The sequence below is a fragment of the Nicotiana tabacum genome, chromosome 22 (assembly GCF_000715075.1).
Source record: "Nicotiana tabacum cultivar K326 chromosome 22, ASM71507v2, whole genome shotgun sequence".
NCBI classification, from domain to species: Eukaryota; Viridiplantae; Streptophyta; class Magnoliopsida; order Solanales; family Solanaceae; genus Nicotiana; species Nicotiana tabacum.
In genome coordinates, this window is record NC_134101.1 from 18,091,991 (window position 1) to 18,112,400 (window position 20,410).

At 35.5% G+C, this 20,410-nt stretch overlaps 1 protein-coding gene across 2 annotated transcripts; it reads right to left on the reverse strand.

Moving 5' to 3' along the window:
- Nucleotides 1-2,894: 2,894 nt before the first annotated feature.
- On the reverse strand, nt 2,895-17,095 carry LOC107790926 (uncharacterized). 2 transcript variants are annotated; one of them, XR_012705586.1, is made up of 12 exons: nt 16,743-17,095; nt 16,446-16,521; nt 16,277-16,362; nt 7,888-7,981; nt 7,712-7,788; nt 6,806-6,933; nt 5,695-5,766; nt 4,804-4,874; nt 4,575-4,687; nt 3,995-4,070; nt 3,296-3,439; nt 2,895-3,206 (listed from the first exon to the last, which is right to left on the reverse strand). XR_012705586.1 is itself a non-coding variant. In XM_075245131.1 (11 exons), exons 1-11 carry the CDS (start codon nt 17,025-17,027, stop codon nt 3,164-3,166), a joined length of 1,152 nt encoding a protein of 383 aa, XP_075101232.1. In that variant the 5' UTR covers nt 17,028-17,095; the 3' UTR covers nt 2,895-3,163. The 2 variants fall into 2 exon arrangements, 1 of the variants encoding a protein (XP_075101232.1); XM_075245131.1 differs by lacking the exon at nt 4,575-4,687.
- Nucleotides 17,096-20,410: the final 3,315 nt, after the last annotated feature.

Sequence of the window (20,410 nt, forward strand, 5' to 3'; positions counted from 1 at the left end):
AATTTGAAAGAGATTTATTTGATTCTTCAGGTGGTCGAAATGCATTCACTTATGAAGTTGTTACTAATATTTATTATTTTTTATGGACTACAGGAATAACAAGGCCATAGGTATCCATGTAAATGCATTCCCTTTCAGATTTGGATTTAGCATGTCATTTGATACAAATTTTGCTTGCGCAAGCACTTCTGCATGAAATTTGTGACATATAATTCTTTAGTATTGTTTGAGAAATTCTAAATTAAATGATATATTTAAATTTATGTTCAGCTTCAAAACATTCTTTCAAAGGAATATTTACTAGTGTTCTCATCCCTGAAGGTGGCGAGTTTGTTAAGTCTTCCTGCTTTAAATAATCAAGTGGAATAAGAAATCAGCCTGTCGAGGATATTTTCTTATCTGGTAGAGCACACGCAGGGATAAGTAATTTGTGAGAAAAAATTATAGTAAATAGAAGGAATTTGGGATTTGGGGGCTTTCCGTTAGATTAGAGGGCAAATTTAAAAACTTTGCTAAAGGTGAGAGTAGATTTGACCCGATAGTATAACGGAGGATAAATGTGAATAATATATCAAAGTAGAGGGGTATATTTGGCTTTTTTTTCCTTTAAACAAATAAGAGTTTAACTTTTATTCACTGATAACGAAAAATTTGTTAACTTCTGTTCACTAATAAAGTTTTAAAATAAATTACACTATAAGTTCATCAGATTAAAAAATAACTATAAATAACAGTTCATAAAAAATAAGATCAGATACTTAGAAAATAAAATATGTTGCTACAATTTATGATCGATAGTGTAAAAATTATTTATATGGTTAGTTAAATCCTTAAACAAAGGTCCCATCTTATTATTTTTATTTTCTTCTTAAGGAAGAATTCGTTTGCACTTGGATAAAGGAGTAATTGTATTGCTTTATTTTCTTTCATTTTCTTCCTCTTAGTTTTTCATTTTAGTGGTTGGGGGTTTATTAGTGGTGATTGAAGTCAACCATAAAATGCTTACAAGGATAAAAGTCACAATTCAGAGAATATGCGCCAATAAAGCCTCTAAGAGATCTTAACTTTTTGAGTTGATTAGTCAAAAAGGTCACTCAACTAATGATGATTATCTACTATTTTTTGGCATAAATATATTGTGAAATTAACTTCTAAACTCTGACGGTAAGGAAAATTACACTATTGACATTAAATATAAGTAAAAGTAATTGTCTATAATAAGTGGAAGAAAAATAAGGCTAAATCCTTCAAACTTCAAAAACAAACTAGAGGAAATGACGATGTTATCATGTGGATGGTGGTGGTGGTAATGCTGACAATGACAGTGGCAGGGATCACAAGCTCTACAGTAAAAAGCAATCATAGGTAAAAAAAAGACTCCATTGGAAAGGCTGAACCGAATCAAAGTAGGAATTAGGAAAAGTTAACAACCCTTCGTAAATAGCTACCAAAGTTGAAAGTGAATTCAAGTTTTAGAGTTAGTATAAAAACATATGATTTTATTATAGGCATATATTTTAAATTTTTGTTGCTGTTTACCCTAAAAAACGGATAACAATTGAATTTATACGCGGCTTTAAGGATATATGGTTTAATTCAATACAAGTGATTCTATGACGTTAGATTAAATAAATAAAAGACGTAATAAATGGCTAAACCAATGGTAAGAGTGAGTCCGGGTTCGGTTAATGGCTTAACAGGGAACCTGCCTTCGGTTCCGAGCTTGCACTTAAGAAGAACTTTATGAACAAAAATAAGAACTTTAAATAACTTTTAGAAACAGAAAGAGCAGAAGTATATTGCCTTATTATGCGTTTTACAATGTGTCTAATGAATAATAAGGTTCCCCTTTATATAGTGGGGGAGTTTTACCCTAAGTACAATCCTAAGAAAGATAAAAATCTCCCGTTTCGCTAATAACTGATTTTCTACTGATACGGGCCGAGATTCACGCCGTGATATCTGGTTGGGCACGGACATTACGACCCTTTGTTAGTCGTGTGCGATTGTTTAATAATGCTCTCCCAAGTTTTGGGGCTCGAACCGGACCCGGAGGACGTGGTCCTGATGCCCCCGAGGGCAGGTATTTTGCTCGAGCCCCGATACGAGGGGCTCCTCGCTCTGACTCTGATTCCTTACGATCACGTCCCTGCTCCATTTGCCTCACCGGAAAACCGAGGTGCTTAGTGGAATTCAAGATTTAGATTTACTGGGTCTAGAAAATATATGATCTTATTATATGCATATATTTTAAAGTTTTATTGCATATTGTTGGAGCCTAATGCAACTGATTCTAGTTTAACCAACAGAATTCACTTAAAATCTGCCTTTTTCAAACCTTCTTATGAATGAATTGGTAATTTCAGCAGAACTGTGCAGTGCAGTACCCCTCACGTTTGGCTCGTGATTTTTTGCTTGTAATAATCGGTCGAGTGCTCGGTTCGCTAAATTTGCGACAATAATGGATGAAAATCATGTTCGGCTCCTCTTCACTCTACAGTAATTAGTTGTCTTCCTTCAAAGTTTTCTTATTGGTACTTTCTAACCCCCCCCCCCCCCCCCCCCAACCATAAAATCTTTGTGTACGTAAATGTATATGCATTTAATTTTTATACCCAAAAAAAAAGAATTTTAATTTTTATACTTGATGGGAAAATGTCTTTGACACTATAAGGTTATTTTCAATCAACCACACATAACTATCTTTTGTAAGCTTTAGCGAGCGTCGTGGATAATCTAGAAAAGATGGTAAAGCATTGTTAAGAGTACAAATTAAAGATTTTAAAACATTTTACAGTATTACGTTACTTAAAAATCAACTAGTAAAATAATTATTTTAAGCATGAGTTAAAGTAACTCACTGTGAAGATTAAATTACACTAATACAGAAACTCTTTGGACATAACTTCACATCCATATATCTGTATAGGTCATTGACAATGTAAACGCACGCAATCTAATACGAGTTCAACCATTATTTTTTGCCGTTACACACGATTGCCTTTACATTTCAACTAAAAGGGCTAATTTTCGCAATTTTTGAGTTGTCATAATCATAATAATTCCACTATGCTTTTCAAATTAGTAAAGAGGGCACCTTAAACACTGCTGCAAGTTGAATAACATATGGAGTAGTTGAAAATCCATGGTTGAAGGTCATGCATCAACGGAAAAACATTCTAAGAGCATCAACTACTTTCTCCGGCCTGTCAAAAGAATGCAGCTCTGACTCGTGAAAACTCTCTTCAGTTACATGAGCTAATATCCATATAAGTAAAAGGCTGAAATCTATTACCAGTCCTCTTGTGGCATATGGCCAGCACCTTCAATCAGCTTAAGCTTGACAGAATCGGGATTTCCCTTCTGAAATTCCTCCGCAACTGATTGCGGGAGATACTTATCCGATATTCCCCAAGCAACTAAAATTGGTTTATCCCAGCTGAAAGTAACAGACCGAGTTCCCATATTCCCCAGAAGGAAGAAAAATCAGCATCAGAAGCAGTTAGAACTTTGATATATTTGGAATAGTAAAGAACTTTAGTCATTGTCATATGCTGGCATGTGTCAAGTATAGGAAGTCACTGGTGTCCTTAGAGGTATAATTAAGGTAGAACAAGACATACAATTGAAATTAATAATTGAACTACATCTAATATGTGCAAAGCAAACAGGCAACATTCATTAGCTCTTGAAGTAAGACTGAGCTTCTGCACTTCTTCACATAAAAAAGTGAAGCCACGTAGCTAACATAGTTTATGACATCTAGTCAACAATTTGCCTAAATGTAGGGAAAGCAACAACAGAGCAAGAAAAACAATTTGGATTTAGAATATCAAACTCTATCACTGCGCAACTTTGACAATTACAAGGATTGAGCCTTGTTGCTTGCTCTCAGGAATAAACCTAATATGCACAGTGAAGACATACCAAACTGCTATATACACAACTTCATGCAAACAGGCATAACTAAAGAAGATGAAAGTAGATTAAATACCTTCCAGATGCAAAACCGGATGATATTTGACTTGCAATCTCACTGAAATTAGCTTTTCTTGCTGCTTCCAGTAAAGCTGAGATTTCAAAGCACACAGTTCTCAGACTAGGGATTAGTCAATAAAACATGATTAGAAGTTTTAAAGATTGTAATGTTTCTTCAAATACACTTTTTATAATCCCAAGTACTTAAAAGATAAATTTTGCTGCAAAAATCTTTAGACTTCTAAAAAAACTAAGACGTGGTGTTCTCTAAGCAGTACATAATCACTTTGTTTCATTCTTCATAATAATGAGTTCTCTGGTGCATGACTTCATGCCTCATTCGATACTACTAGGCTTAATAAACCTTGAAAGCACAGGACTCAGCTGGTCATGAATGTCCACTATCTGTTCTGGAAATTCAAACACTTTCTTGCATGAATTATTTTTCTTGTATATCTTTGATCAGAGGCATTAACGTTAATGGACGAACAAAGGGTTGCTAATCTTTTTGATAGCCGTCAAAGAACGGTGTTTATATGGCGTTTAGCGCATGAGTGTAACTATCATATAATCAAATTTAAGTGGAAAGGTACAACCCCTTGGGAGATCCAAAAGATGAGGTGGACGGCATGGCCCCCAAAAGCATGTTCGAGAATTCGGTAAACACTTCCTTCAGGAGCGACGATATGTGTATTGCAGCAAAGTTTTGCTAGATGATTAAGCATGTTAAGCCAAAATAAATAAGGCTTGAAATGAAAGAGAATAAGAACATATAAAGCTATATCTGTTTCTGAAAAGTTGTAGAACAAGATGCAGGTAACAAACCAAATCCAGGTCCACTGCTTGCCAAATATGGTAGCCGGTACACGTCAGCCTTCTCCAGCTTTAAGACGTAGCTGTCATGGTAGCATTTTGTTACATAAGAAAGTTGTAGGCCATGATTAAGATTAAGTGGAAGATAATAAATTTCTAGTACATTAAAATCTATAGCAACTTTTCATGCCATAGTTTATATATTTATTTTGTATTCGCATGGGGATTTGGTATAGTCAATGTGAACAAATTCAAACTTCTTCGTAGTCCCCTTGCAAGGTTAAAAATTGGTGTTAATATTCAAGGTAACAGTGCATTAGCTCCAACTTCTAAGATTATCAACTCATGTGGATTCTCAAAAAGCCATAATCCATGGATACAAGTGATTAGACATGCAGGAAAATAATGTAGCTATCTATGCTCAGTTCTAATAGGGGGTTAGCTGTTTGAAGATAAATTTCAATGAGCATGATAGAGGATTTTCCTTCGCATATCTATCCACATTGGCCAAAAGTACAAAAGAGCAACATGGAAGTGTGAGGGAGATGAGAGAAGAGAGAACAACCAACACAGAACAAGGTACCAGGTTTTTGTATTCTTATGGTAAAGGCGAACCGCAGAAAATAGCTTTGTAAAATGTAGTTACTCATAGGAACTGGGGAGTGCATCACCAATTCTTCTATTTAGTAGGTCCATTACCATGATATCACTAAACATTAGATGTCAATATTATTGCAAGTTCAGAAAGAGAATTTTGAGGATTCAGTGTTTTGTATCCTTAATACTTTCTGTTCTAAAACATAGGCGAGTATAGCAACTAATTAACATCAATCGAAGTGGTAAAAATCATACAGATCTAATTCAAAAAATTCTCAAATTGTAAGATGCATTTTGGATACCTACGCGCTACCTGCTTCAATAAAGCGCTCTGCCATTACTGCATTATGGGAAGTAAATTCACCAAAGAAGGGAATTCTAGTACATAAACAAAGAAGAGAAGTTCAATTAGAAAATAGTTAAGTGACAGTTCAGTTAAAAAAACAAGCAGTTAAATGAACACAGAACATCTCAAAAGCAATGAAGCAAACTTCTCTTCATGAACAGAAGAACAGACAGCAAAAAAACAAGAATTTTCCTCTATACATGTTGATTAGCAGTATCCACTGAAGTGTTATGAATCACAACCTCTTGTGGTATCTTGAGAAAACTACTCATGTCCTGAGTAGAGGAAGAAAGATAAGCACAGCATGTTAGAGATACAATATGAGGAACAAAACAGCTTCTACCTAGTTCCCATGATATTATATAGATAACTACACATTTATGTATATGTAGGTTTGTGATGGCGAGCATGCCGAAGTGCTGCAACCAAAATATTTTGGAGTTTAAAGTTCTTTGTTGTTAAAACAATAAAGGGCCACCTCAAATAGAAAGCTCAATATAATAGAATCCCAGTCTGTGTTAATATTACGCGTGGAAGACAAAAACCAGGGGTTTTTCTGGGTTTTTATGGGTCATTTCCTTGACAAAAGTGAGATCCTAGCAACACCAGATCTCTGAGAAACATCATGCTTTCATGTCATCTTGATGAAAATTCAGGTTGACCAGATATATTGAAGCTATTTTTAATAGCCTAACTTCATTCTTTACTAATATGGAGTAAAAGGGTACAGAACATTTTTCACATGTACACATAACACATGCCCCTTAAGCAAAGTGAAGCATCTAAGTTGAAATCATTCAGTTTGATGCCCTGTAGTTTTCAGTTTCCTACATAAAGGGCATATTAAACGTAAATACAATTAGGAGGCTAACTTCCCCAGAAATATTGCATTCACTTCTGGTGAAAGATGAAAAAATACTAAAGACCCAAAAAGGGCACAGAGGGCTTCCAATTACGGATTTGAATACCATAATATGTGAAAAGAGCAGTCAATATTCTTCTTGCAACAATTAAGAGCAGTCAATGTACCATGAGATGCAAGCAATTGATTAACTACACAGACAATGAAACCTGAGCTGCTGAAAAAGTCCAGGAATAGGTGAAGAAACAGTCAGTGGAGTGTTCAGAATTGCAAGCTTTGATATTTTACTGGGATTTTTCAAAGTCCAAGTCAATCCGTATGAACCCACAAGGAATCCCTACAAATATATTATCAAATAAAGTTAAGCACCTGAGCAGAAATTCAAAAATTTTGCTTCTATTTTAAGAAATTGATAACTTATAAAACCATCTACAAATGCAAGAAACCTAAAATTATAACAAGCAAGAAATGCAGTAAAATAGCTTTTAAAGTGCAAGAAAGCTGATTATATTTAAGATAAATACTTGGTGCCTCATTGGGGCAGTGATCGACAGTTTACATAGAAGGGTAGTTCTTTTAGGTTGTCATGTGCACACCAAAAACTTCTCGAACACAACACTTTCAACAAAATTTTCCTATCTGTCTCATGTCCTTTATTTTGAATATGGTCATTTCCCTGTCTGACGATGCATACTTCAGTATTGGCACTTGTTTAGTATCACTTCAATTCGTTGATAGCAAAAATAACAGATAAGAAGCATTTATTAATTAGTTCACACTTCTATTCATTTCTATATATCCTTCTGTTAAAAAAAATTATTCACAGACTGAATTTCAGTATTAACAAAAAGAAAAAATTTCTTGGTTAATCAAACTCTAATATGTAGGAGAATTGATAATTTATAACCTCCCATAATAGAGGCCAATAGCTAATCATGCAGCTACGTAGAGTAAAAATTTACAAAGACAAAAATCTATTAGAAAAAGAAAATTTTCTTCCTAGTTCAACCAAAATCTACACCATCCACTATCGTCCTATACTGACCAGTGCCAATAATATTCTTCGATATGTAACATAAAATTTTCAATCCCAGCTTGGTTAATGTCACTCAGACCTGAACTACGAGGAAAAATGGAGACGTCACTCCCAGGACTTCAAGTAACTTCTCGAACTCTTCATGGAACTCTTTCTCTGCCAGTAAAATTGTTCAGAACTTCATAATGTTTCCTGGTTAAGAAAACAACACTCAGATGAAGTAAACTGAAGTTTAAAGTGAGAAGGCCTCGATACCAGTGTAGTCGAAACCATAACCAGGTTGTGGCTTATCACTAAATCCAAATCCGATCCAGTCAGGTGCAAAGCAGTGAAACCCAGAATCCGCCATCTAGCCAGAGAGAAAAATCTTGTTGTTGAACAATAAAGACCAACATTATCAAGAAGATAAAAAGATTGAGAGATATTCGGAACAGATAAAACTGAAGAACAAGTTATATGGTGATTAGACGAATTCCTCATGCTTCTGACCAGGATCACATTCATATCTTTTAAGTCTAAAGATGATAACAGCGAAAAGACAGTAAGAAAATCAATAAAATTACCAAATCATCTTATGTAAGTTCTCCTCAAGAAGGAATTCTTTAAAATATCATACCACCTGCCTTTTGAACATAGTCAGTTCGTCAAGTATCTATTTTAAGAGCATCCCCATAAATTTTCTGGATCTTGCAGAGAGGCATCCTCTAAAACTCGGATAATAATCGAAAACTACTCCACTACATTCGTGATTCACACCATTTTAAAAGACATTATTTGATTGAGATGCCGTGGTGCATGTTATTTTTTTTTTGAATTGATAACATTAGTATATATTAATAAAGTCAGTACATAGGTTGTACTGGGAACCATATTTACAGGTAAATGCTAGCTGGATGTGCTAGTGTGCAGTCCTAGCAAGATCCTAGTATGTCTAGGATTGACAGTGTATCTTCTGTGTAAATCTGTTTACACCAAAAACAAAAAAGAAGAATACAATTGAGTTTGATCTTCTGCACTGAGTTGCTTCTGTTTTCAAAACATCTAGCATTCCTTTCTTTCCAAACTGTCCACCAGATGCATGCTGGAACAGTCCTCCATCTATCTCTGTTAGTTGCTTCAGCTCCAGCTTCTTCCCAACTAAAAAGAACTTCTGTAATCCTGCAGGGCATTGTCCATGAAATACCCCTTAGACTAATAAAAAATTTTCGTAGTTGGTCTGTTATCTTGCAGTGTATAAATAGATGGCTAACTGTCTCCGCATTTTCCCCACATAGAAAGCATCTTGAACACAAAGAGATTCCTCTCTTTATGAGATTATCCTGGGTTAAGACAGCCTCCTTTGCTAGTAGCCAAGTGAAACAAGCTACCTTATAGGGAATCTTGGTTCTCCATATATGCTTCTATGGCCAATCATTTATCTGTATATCACTTTGATTCAAAATCTTATATGCTGCCTTCACCTGATAGACCCCTCTATTGTGCCTCTGCCACCAAAGTGAGTCCACCCCTTCCTGTATTCCTTTGAATGCTTTCAGCTTGTTGTAGAGGTTAGTTAGTCTTGCTATCTCCCAATCATATAACAGTCTTCTAAGGGTGAGTTCCCAGCCTTGAGAAGTTCACATTTCAGCTACTGTCTTCTGTTGGTTTTGTGCCAAACCAAACATATCAGGGTAAAGTTCCTTTAGGCATCTATGTCCCAACCAGTTATCATTCAAGAATGATGTTTTCTTTCCATTATTCACTCTAATGAAAGTGTGATTCTTCATTGTAGGCCAAAGTGCCCTGATGGATTTCCACACACTAACTCCATATGATGTGCTGACTTTCTTTGACACCCAGTTATTTTCCTCACCATACTTAGCTTTGATCACTTTGCTCCATAAGTTTTGGGATTCTTGAGAATATTTCCATAGCCATTTCATTTTGAGAGTCTTGCTTTGATTCTTCAAGTTTCTGATTCCCAGACCACCTTGCCTTTTCGCCACTGTGAGGGATTTCCATTTGACCAAATGGAAGACCTTTTTTTCCTTATTCCCCTGCCAAAGGAATGATCTTCTGAGTTTGTCTAATCTCTGTATAACTCCAGCTGGAATTGGGAACAAAGACATCATGTAAGTAGGAAGTGAGTCTAATACTGAGTTGATTAAGACTAGCCTTCCCCCCATTGATAGATATTGTGCTTTCCACCTTGACAGCTTCTTCTCGCATTTTTCAATAACTGAGTTCCAAATCTCTTTGGATTTAGATCTTGCACCCAACGGCATCCCAAGGTATATAGTAGGTAGAGACCCTACTTTTCCTCCCAGTACAAATGTCAGTTGCTCCATATTATAAACTTCATTAATGGGATAAATGTGGCTCTTTCTCCAGTTGATGTGGAGTCCTGAGATTCCCTCAAACAGAACCAAGATAATCCTCAGAAACCTCAGTTGCTCCTCTTCGGCATCACAAAAGACTAGAGTATCATCAGCATATTGGAGATGTGTGATCTCTAGACTGTTTGATCCATTCCTGTCAACCTCAAAACCTTTAACCCATAAATTGACTTTAGCTGCCTTAATCATGTTGTTCAGGCCTTCCATGGCTATAATGAAAAGGAAGGGAGATAAGGGATCACCTTGTCTTAGACCTCTATAAGCAGGGAAGAAGCCTTCAGGAGATCCATTTATGAGAATGGAGAATTTGACAGTAGAGATACAAAATTTTATCCAATTGACCCATTTCTGTCCAAAACCCCTTTGTTCTAACATTTTCAGCAGAAATCTCTAGTTGACATGATCATAAGCCTTCTCAATATCTAGTTTACATAGAATTCCTGGTTTTTTCTGTTTGATTCTTGAGTCCACAGCTTCATTAGCAATCAACACTGCATCCATTATTTGTCTTCCTTTGATAAAAGCCATTTGTTGAGCATCTACTAGTTTGCCTACCACCCTCTTAAGTCTTTCAGTCAAGACTTTTGAGAGCAGCTTGTAGAAACTCCCAATCAGACTGATTGGCCTGAAATCTCTCAATTCTTTGGCCCCCGTTTTCTTTGGAATCAGAGCTATGTATGTTGCATTGAAGCTTTTCTCAAACATCTCCTGGGAATGAAAGTTGTTGAAAGCCTCCATGATGTCCTGCTTCAAAATATCCCAGTCAGAACTTAATGAAAAAGCCCATTGTGTATCCATCAGGACCTGGGGCCTTGTCACTTGCACACATCTTCAGGCAGCTCAGGACCTCTTGCTCTTCAAATTTGCTTTGTAGAGACTCCTTCTCTAATTCTGAAATTATGGGACAATTGTCGAAATTGGTTGCAGGTCTCCACTCTTCAGGTTCTGTGTATAACTTCTTGTAGAATTCAATGATCTCATTCTTTATTCTGTTTGGCTCCTCCACTGTTTCATCTTGAATCACTAGTTGGTCAATATGGTTGCATCTCTTGTGTGCATTAGCAGTGCGATGGAAAAACTTTGTATTTCTATCCCCTTCTTTGAGCCACAGGGCCCTTGATTTCTGTCTCCATGCATTTTCTTCATTCTTGAGGTGATCCTCAAATTCCATGAGGATAGCTGCCTTCCTCACTGATTCCTCCTCTGCCAGAGCTCTTGATTGTTGTGTTGCATCAAAACCTGTCAATTGACTCAGCAGTTTTGATTTTTGCATTCCCAGATTTCCCTTACAACTTCTGCTCCATTCTTTTAACTTACCTTTGAGAACTTTTAGTTTGCAAGCTAAAATATAGTCTGGTCTTCCTGAAAATTCAAAAGAAGACCATCAATTCCTGATTCTGTCATCAAAACCTTCGGAATTCAGCCACCAATTTTCAAACTTAAAGTACGATTTATCTTACTCCCAAGCACCACAACGTAGGGCCACAGGGGTATGGTCAGAGATCAGCCTTTGTTGGATAGTTTTCTAGATATTTCTGAAGCTATCATCCCATTCTTCTGAAATTAGAAATCTGTCAATTCTTGAAGCAGTGGTATGATTATCCCATTTGAACCAAGTGTAGGAGCCTCCTTCGAGTTGAAGATCTATCAACTCCATGACTTCTATAAAATTTGAGAATTCCACCATCTCACTGGACCTCCTCGAGCAGTTCCGTTTTTCAGAGGGGTACCTTGTGACATTAAAGTCACCACAAACTTCCCAAGGGCCTTCCATCAGGCCCCTCACTGCACCAATTTCCCTCCATACTGTTCTTCTTTCTATTCTGCAATTAGGAGCATATACCCCTGTTATATGACATTGGAAGTTCTGTAAAAGAGCCTCGAACTTGCATGTCAAAGTGTATGCACCAATCTGTAACACCTCCCCTTTCCATACTCTGCAATCCCATAGTAACAAAATTCCCCCTCTCGTGCCACTAGCTTCTAAACATGCATACCTCACCCATCTCCCACCCCAAATTTGACTGACAATTTCCTTGATTTCCCCCTCCAATTTTGTCTCTTCCAGACAAATAATGTCTGCCTTCCAATTGTACTCTTGACTCTTTATGATCTCCCTTTTCTTCTTGTCATTTAATCCCCTTACATTCCATGTTATAAAATTGATCTTCATATTGTAATAATAGACAGATCTTTTTCCCTATTTCTTTTCCCATCACTCTTAAATTTGACATCAAAAGAGGCCAAACCTTTTAGTTCCAGTGAGCCTTTGAACCTTTGTTTCTTCACCTCCACCTCTGTCTCCAATCTTCTGACTTGTCTACAGTTGTCAATTTGCATGAGTAACTCCAGTTCTTCTTCTTCGTGGCCTTGAAAATCTATTCCGAACATTTTTCCCAATTTATTCATATTCTGATGTACCCACAGTGTCGCATCCATCTCTTTTTCCATTACTGAATTGTGGTGTTGTACTGAGAGAGGAGTAACCTCCTCCACCTCCCAATTTTGATCAGAATTGAGGTGACATAACTGTTGTTGGTGCTCCAATCTGGTATCAACTTGATCTTCCCCCATTTTCATGCATATAGTATCCTCCCCTGCCTTCTGTCTCGATTTTCTTGTCTCTGTTACACATTCTGGCTGGTCGCAGTTCATGTGTGGTATTGCATGTGCCATAATTTCAAGATTTGCAGTGGGAATTGGATCCCCTACGTTGGTTTCTTGAATTTTCGAGCAAGAGGCGCTGCTCAGTTCCTCAATAAAAGGCGTCATTCTTTTTTCTTCAGTGGGATCACGTAAAAGGTCATTAAAAATGACCTGGGCTGCAGAATCAGGCCCATTTAATTTCAACTCAGCATTTGGATCATTAAGGCCCAGATCAATTGTATTAAAACTTGGACCTTGCATGTGTTGCACACGTGCCTTTCCCTTATTTTTAATTTGCAATACAGTACACCCCATGTTCTCGCCCATCACGTCTATAGCTGTTTGACTGCCTTTATCCATTAGTTGCTTATAGGGTTCCTTTGTCCACTGGTTTCTTGTGAGTTTCGTTTCTTTATCTTCTCCGACGTTGTCTAGGTTTTCCAACGACTTCAGTTCAAATCTTGCCTGTTTTTCAGCCCATATTGGAATGAAAAATCTGATCCCTTCTCTTTCAATCACAATCTCATTAGGTATCTTTCTGTCATCACCAGCAATTTGAACTTTGGCCCACTTGAGATGGTTTTTGAGATCAATTTCTTCTTCAGTAGCTATCCATCCCCCGCAGAGATTTCCTATTTCTTTGAAGATCTTTTGTGACCACAGATATAGGGGAATCCCCATGGCTCTAATCCAGCAGGTTTTCACAATTTGAGAGTTTGGTATGCAACCAACAGTGTAGTTCCACCATTCCAGATGAAACTTGAACTTTTTCCATCTCCATTCTCCTTGAAGAATCTGCTCAGCCATGTATCTATTCGGAAATTCGAATAGAAACATGTTACCAGTCATCTCATACGTGTTGACCCCAAAGGCTTTGTTCCATAAAGTAGTAGCCCATCGCCTTATGTCTGCTAATGAGGGTCTCTCGGTGATTTCCTTCCCAAAGTACCCAATAATGCATCTCTCGGTGATTTCCATCTTTTCAGCAAACCAGTGTCCTCCATTCCGGGTGGTTCCAAACCCAATAATGCATCTTTTCAGCAAACCAGTGTTCTCCATTCCGGGTGGTTCCAAAATAGAGATATCTCCTTTTTTTGTACTGACATCTGCCTCTCGGAGAGTATTGGATTGCCATTTAATCTCCTTAACTGCTTTGACATAAGGGTAGTTATCCACCGTGTTTCTGGGTGGTACTGTGACATTCAGCTTGGGAGCATAATAAATGAATCTTTCTATCTTAAATGCTATGTCTTTCCAGCCTGCATTCGAGGCCAACTTTGGGATAATAATGACTGATCTTCCTTCTCCCTTTAATGACAAAATACTCATATACCTTCCATGGGCATTGAATTTCCTAGTACATAAATATTCTGTTAGTTGGTCCCTATTTTTCCATCTCTTTACTAAATTCTTGTGGTCTTTCGATGCTTCTTTAAGTACGTAGCAAATCCATTCCATTGTCTTTCTGCCCATGGATGAGCGTCTCATCATATTGCGACTTCTCTCCACCCATTCAAACCATATGTCTTTGTTGGAATTCCATCTGGTGATATCGAAAGATTTGAAGCCGGCATTGAAGTATATCCTGTTTTCTCCCATATTAGTGCTAACTTCTACTTAGGTTATGTGAAAAAAGGAGGTTTGGTAGTAATCACAGTGAGTGAATACTGATTTAGAAGAAAGAAATGTTAGATTCCGCCGGAATCTGATGTTTAATGGCCGGAAAAAGAAAGAGACGTCGGAATTTGGTGAAACCGAAACAGGAAGGCTCGGAAAATCCTCGAGAGGAGGTTGTCTGAAGAAAAAAGTTTGAAAAGTCGCCGGAAAAAGTCACACGCGTCGGCGCGTGGCTGAGATCTCGCCGGAAAAGCACGCGAGTTGGCCGCGCGTGAGGGCGCGTGAGGGCTCGTTTGCCGGTTAACTTCACTGGGGTTTGGACGCGGGAAGCTTGGCTCTTGGTGGGGATGGTGTAGTCTTAGGAGGAAGAAGGGAGAGAAGAGTTTCGGGAAGCGTGCCTGGGAGCATCTTCTAAGTTCAGATGTCTGGTACATGTTATTTACAGATGGTATTGTATTGATTAACGAGACGCGAGGCGGTGTGAACGTGAGGTTAGAGGTGTGGAGGCAGACCCTGGAGTCTAAAGGTTTCAAGTTGAGCAGGACCAAGACAGAATAGTGGTGAGACTCAGGGAAGGGGGAAAGGAGGTGAGGCTGGACTCACAAGTCATTCCTAGGAGAGGAAGTTTTAAGTATCTTGGGTCTATTATTCAGGGGGATGGGGAGATTGATGAAGATGTCACACATCGTATTGGGGCAGGATGGATGAAATGGAGACTCGCTTCTGGTGTTTTGTGTGACAAGAAGGTGCCACCAAAACTTAAAGGTAAATTCTACAGAATGGTGGTCAGGCCTACTATGTTGTATGGAGCTGAGTTTTGGTCTGTGAAGATCGCCCATGTCCAGAAGATGAAGGTAGCAGAGATGAGCATGTTGAGATGGATGTGCGGGCACACCAGGTTAGATAAGATTAGGGATGAGGTTATTTGCGACAAGGTGGGTGTGGCCCCTATTGAGGACAAGATCGGAAAGCGAGGCTTAGGTGGTTTGGACATGTGAGGAGGAGATCCACAGATGTCCCGGTGAGGAGGTTGACATTGGAGGGCCTACAGAGGTAGGTAGGCCGAAGAAGAAGTGGGGAGAGGTGATTAGGCAAGACATGGCGCAGCTTCATCTGACCGAGGACATGATCCTTGATAAGAAGGTGTGGAGGTCGAGGATTTGGGTAGTAGGGTAGGTGATCTAGATTGTTCATACCGGTAGTATTAGTACGCACTCTCACATTCTGTTGGTAGTAGGTTTCTTTGACTACCCGTCGTTTTCTTTCATTTTGATCATCTTATTATCGTGTTGTTTTTATGCTGCTTTTACATGGCTTTTTGGTGTTGTTCCTCCTTGTCTATCTCTTAATTAATGTGATACTTATGTTTTCCTGAGCCGAGGGTCTATTGGAAATAGCTTCTCTACCTTCACAAATGTAGGGCTAAGGTCTGCGTACACACTACCCTCCTCACACTCCACGATGTGGGATAATACTGGTATGTTGTTGTTGTTGTATTTGATTGAGATGGATTGTAAGAAGTTCATTTTGACTTATACATTATATAATTATGGAAGAAGAAAATACTATATTAAAAGTTGGTTTGAGAACAGAAATTTAAAATTGAATAGGTCATGAATTTCATAGAAAGATTATCTCAAAATAGAAAATACTAAAGTAATGACCGAAAAGTTAGTGTGACAAAGAAAACATCACGTGAACTTTAAAAATTTGCTTAGTGAATTTAAATATTCTTGAAAGTTGTGAAAATTTTAGAAAAAAATTAAAAGGTATCAAACAATTCGGAACATCCCAAAGTAGAAAGAATGCCATAAAAATTGAGATGCATGAAGTGCTAAGTAAATGTGAAATATAATACTAGCAAGTTAATACTATGACTAATAATTCACTAAATAGAAATAGGCACCACAAAAAGAGCCAAGGTCCTTATCAGTCCTGACTATCCTATACTGTTAGCAAAAATTTCTAACTCCAAAGGTAGTGAAATCTAATATCAGAATTAGAACCTGAGACATAACAACTCGATAGCTGTATGATTGTGTTGGAGCTCCATGGAGAAATATAACTGTCCCGCGTCTGCTTTCAGGTGATCCTGCAATGGGCAAACTTGAACATTTTAAAGTCCTTCAACTACAAACAAAATCAATTCAACCAGAATGCAAATAAAAATCTCACCTGTTTCTCTCACAAACCACCTAAATTTTCCTGATTTGACATATGATCCGTATTCCTTTCCTTTGTCTTCAATTCTCTACACGAAATAATCACTAAGTTCCTTCAATGATTTCTGCGAAGAATTTCAGGCTGGAACTAGTAATTTACGCTAATGCAGGTTTAATTTCACGCGTGGCAACTAAACTCTACCCATTTTATCAGTAAATTCACAAGACTACTTTTTGTATCATTAAAGTCACTAAACTTTAGCCTGTTGTATCAGTAAAGTCACAAAATTAAGATAGGAAATTGAGTTACGTAAAGCATTTGGCCGACGTTTCCGTCCTCGGCGGGACTCTCAGGCATCTGAATTGCACTTCGGCTAGACGGATTGTCAGTGACAAAACCGAACGGGTTGAATGCCGGTTTATCATCGTCTTTCTCTGAAGAAGCTCTCGTGAGAACCGGAAGTGCCGATCCGGTTCTGCTTCTGCTTGTCCATAGCTTTCTGAAATGGCCGGTGAAGTCAGCCGACGACGAATTAGAAGTGGAACCGACAAAGCATAGAGCAGACGGAGAAGGGGAGAGAAGAGAGAGTGTCATCGTAATGAGTGGAGGGAGTTTGAATCCAACGAACACCACTAGCTTTTTATTGATTCTTTATTGCGTGGAAAATAAAATGGATAAATCTTAAATGCAACTGTTAAATAGGCTTTCGAACATGCATATTATTTGCAAAATATTGAAATAAGTTCTATTTATACTTTAATAATTGCTTTTAAAAGTATGTCAATTATTTCAATTTCTACTTAAACTGGATATTTCAAAGTTGAACAATTGCTTTGAGAGGTATTTTAATTAAAATAATAATTTTCACAATAATTTAGAATTTTAAGGAAAATGTATATGTAACCAAATTATTCTCTTTAAGTTAAATAACTAACTCTTTAACTTTAAGCAAATATTGTAAGTAGACCCTAAATTTCATTGGTAGTCCTCAATTTGCATATTCTTCTACTTGGGCGTGCACCGAAGTTCAATAATAAATTGTGGATTAGCGTAAACACCGCTCAATTTGTGATAGAGTAGTATATACCTTTGAAATCTAAACTAGAGATTTTGAGTTTGAGATTTAAGAATCTAATCGCCGAAAAGGTTTACTCTCAAAGTGGGACTTTCTAACACAAGATCGGACTAATCAAACCTCAAAGCAAATACTGAATACTGAATAAAGAATTAAAATATAATTAAGAAAGTGGATGCATCGGCACTCACTTTAACATGTACATGTAATTAAGAAAAGTATAATATTGTGACAAAAATTATGGATGCATATTGTAAATATATCATAAATTTTAGTGTTTGGAGTGAAAATACTTTATTTGATTCACACTTCAGAGAAACTTGAACAGCATATAATATTTTTTTTCCAGTCGACATGTAATATGTTTTCATTTTATAAAAGTTAGGCTGCTCATTAATTTTAAGATGGATAAAAAGGAAGAGCAATATGTTCATCTAAAGTTAGTTCATGACTTTATAGCATACAATAGAATCACAGTTCTTTGATCATCGTCTCAAGCGTTGTGTTGGCTAACATAAAGATCTATAAGCTAGCTTGTTTACTGAATCATTTGATTACTTCAAAAATATGTATCAAAGAAAAAATAAAAACCACTACAAAAAAAATTCATCATTAATTATGAAACAAGTTTAAAGGAACTTAGTACAACGAAAGATACGATGTAAATACGTAAAAAATTTCGGACATGATCACATGATATTTCAGTATCTGCTAGGTTTGTTTTGGTTGTTTGTTTTTGTCTTCCATACCAATACTACTATTATTATTTTAGTATTTTCTTATTTTTGGTGTCCAGTGGCATCTTTTGTCCCCCTGCAGCCCTGCTTGGTTATATTAATGCTTTGTATTGTTATAAATGTTTTTTCTTTAGTGTTTCTGACATGACCTTATTACTGTTCTCTTGTTCAAATCTGATTAGAATTATTTTGAAAACAGTATCTCTATAGTCTACCCCACAAGGAAGAGTAAGGTCTGCATACTCTTATCCTACCATATCCCACAATGTAAAATTACACTATGTTGTTATTGCTGTTAATCACATGCCATATTAATTTTTTTCTTAAATGCTAAGATTAGTCTAAAACTCGTGCATACATTACCCATTTCCTCGAAGATAAAAACAAGCGGATCAACCATGTGAAAAATAGAAACAACGTGTCAAGTAATTTGTATGTGATTGGCACACGCATCACTTAAACTTGTTTTCTATAGGTTTCTTTTAAGTTTGCCCTTGCTTTTTAATCCTTTATTAGTACTAGAACCTGCGCGAGAATAATTTGACAAAGTATTAATCTTATAAAATTATGATCTAATATATCATATTATTATAATAAATATTAGTTGTTATTTTATTATTTAATATAGTGTGTAGAAATATAACAAAATCTATACAAAATCAAAAGATACACATCATATAAAAATAAATTGTTTGGTTCTTATTTATTCTTTATTAAATTAACAAGTATTTAGTACTATACATTTACTAATGTGACTTTTTATTAACTTGTCAATTGGCTTAATAGTTTGATACTACTTCTCTTTTAATATAACATAAATATATATACTTTCTTACTATGAAAATATTTTTATTTTTCTAAATTTATGTTATATTGTTCAAAATTTTCAACTGTCTAAATTTATCAATAATATTTTGAGTGGTATTTATTTATCTTTTACTTCTTAATTAATTCAAAATATAAATATTATAAAATTATCTTTATCCCCCTTTGTTCGTACATTCTTTTCTACTGTAATATTTGATTAGTTTTCTCATTTTGTAGTTTACTGAGAATTTAAATAATGTAATAATTTTTTACTAAATTATAATTTTGAATTCGTCAAGGGTATAAAGAGATAAGCCTTTTATTATTTTAATAAATAAAATCTACCAATATTTTTACTAATTATTAATTTGTGTTATATATATATATAATATGCTTATCTTATGAAATTATTTTTCATTATGAAATTATGAGTTCAATTTATTAACTAAAATTTCCTACATCAGAAATTTAGTTAGTACATATATTTTTACGCTATCGCATATTTTTTTTATAGTATTCTTCCTTTATAACTATTTTTTTATTATGATTTTGGTTATGTGTATAAGTATGACTTTTCTCATCACAGTTCTAATTATAAGTCTTATGTTTTTATATTTTTCCACAAATTTAGATTTTTTTTTGTTCCTTTTATCTAATTATATTATCCATTACTGAATATTATTAAATTATCATATGAATTTTAATAAATTATCAGTTTAATATAATACAATGAATATAATTTTGTATTACTCTTGATTTAACTTGAGTTTTTCGTGTATGACTTTCTCATAATTATTTTGATATTTAAATTTATCAATAATATTTTTGAGTACTATTTATTTACTTAATTTTACTAAATAAATTTAAAGTATGGATAGAATCACATTATATCTATTCTCCTCTGTATACATTAGTTTTTTTATTTAGTGTTTATCTATAATACGAATATTATTGTATTATTTTTCTAAATGGATGGTGTTAAATTAGTTCAAAGGTTAAACAGAGAAGTTATTTTATTATGTCATAAAGCTACTAATAATTATAATTATTATTATTTTTGTATTATTTTCAATAAAAAAAAATAATAATTGTTCTTCCCGTTTGTATTTAATATGAAAGTTTTTTTTAATTAAGATTACTACATAAGAAGTTAAAGTATATCTTTATATATTTTGTTTATTTCTTGATAATATTGTTTATATTTTTTTCCGTTAATTTTATGTTATTCATATAGCATATAGCATGACCATATGAATTATTATTCAAAAACTTTCTTATATCAAAAAATAAATTAGTCTTATTATTTGATATATCTCTACATTGAATTTATATATTTATATATTTTTCCCTTGTTATAG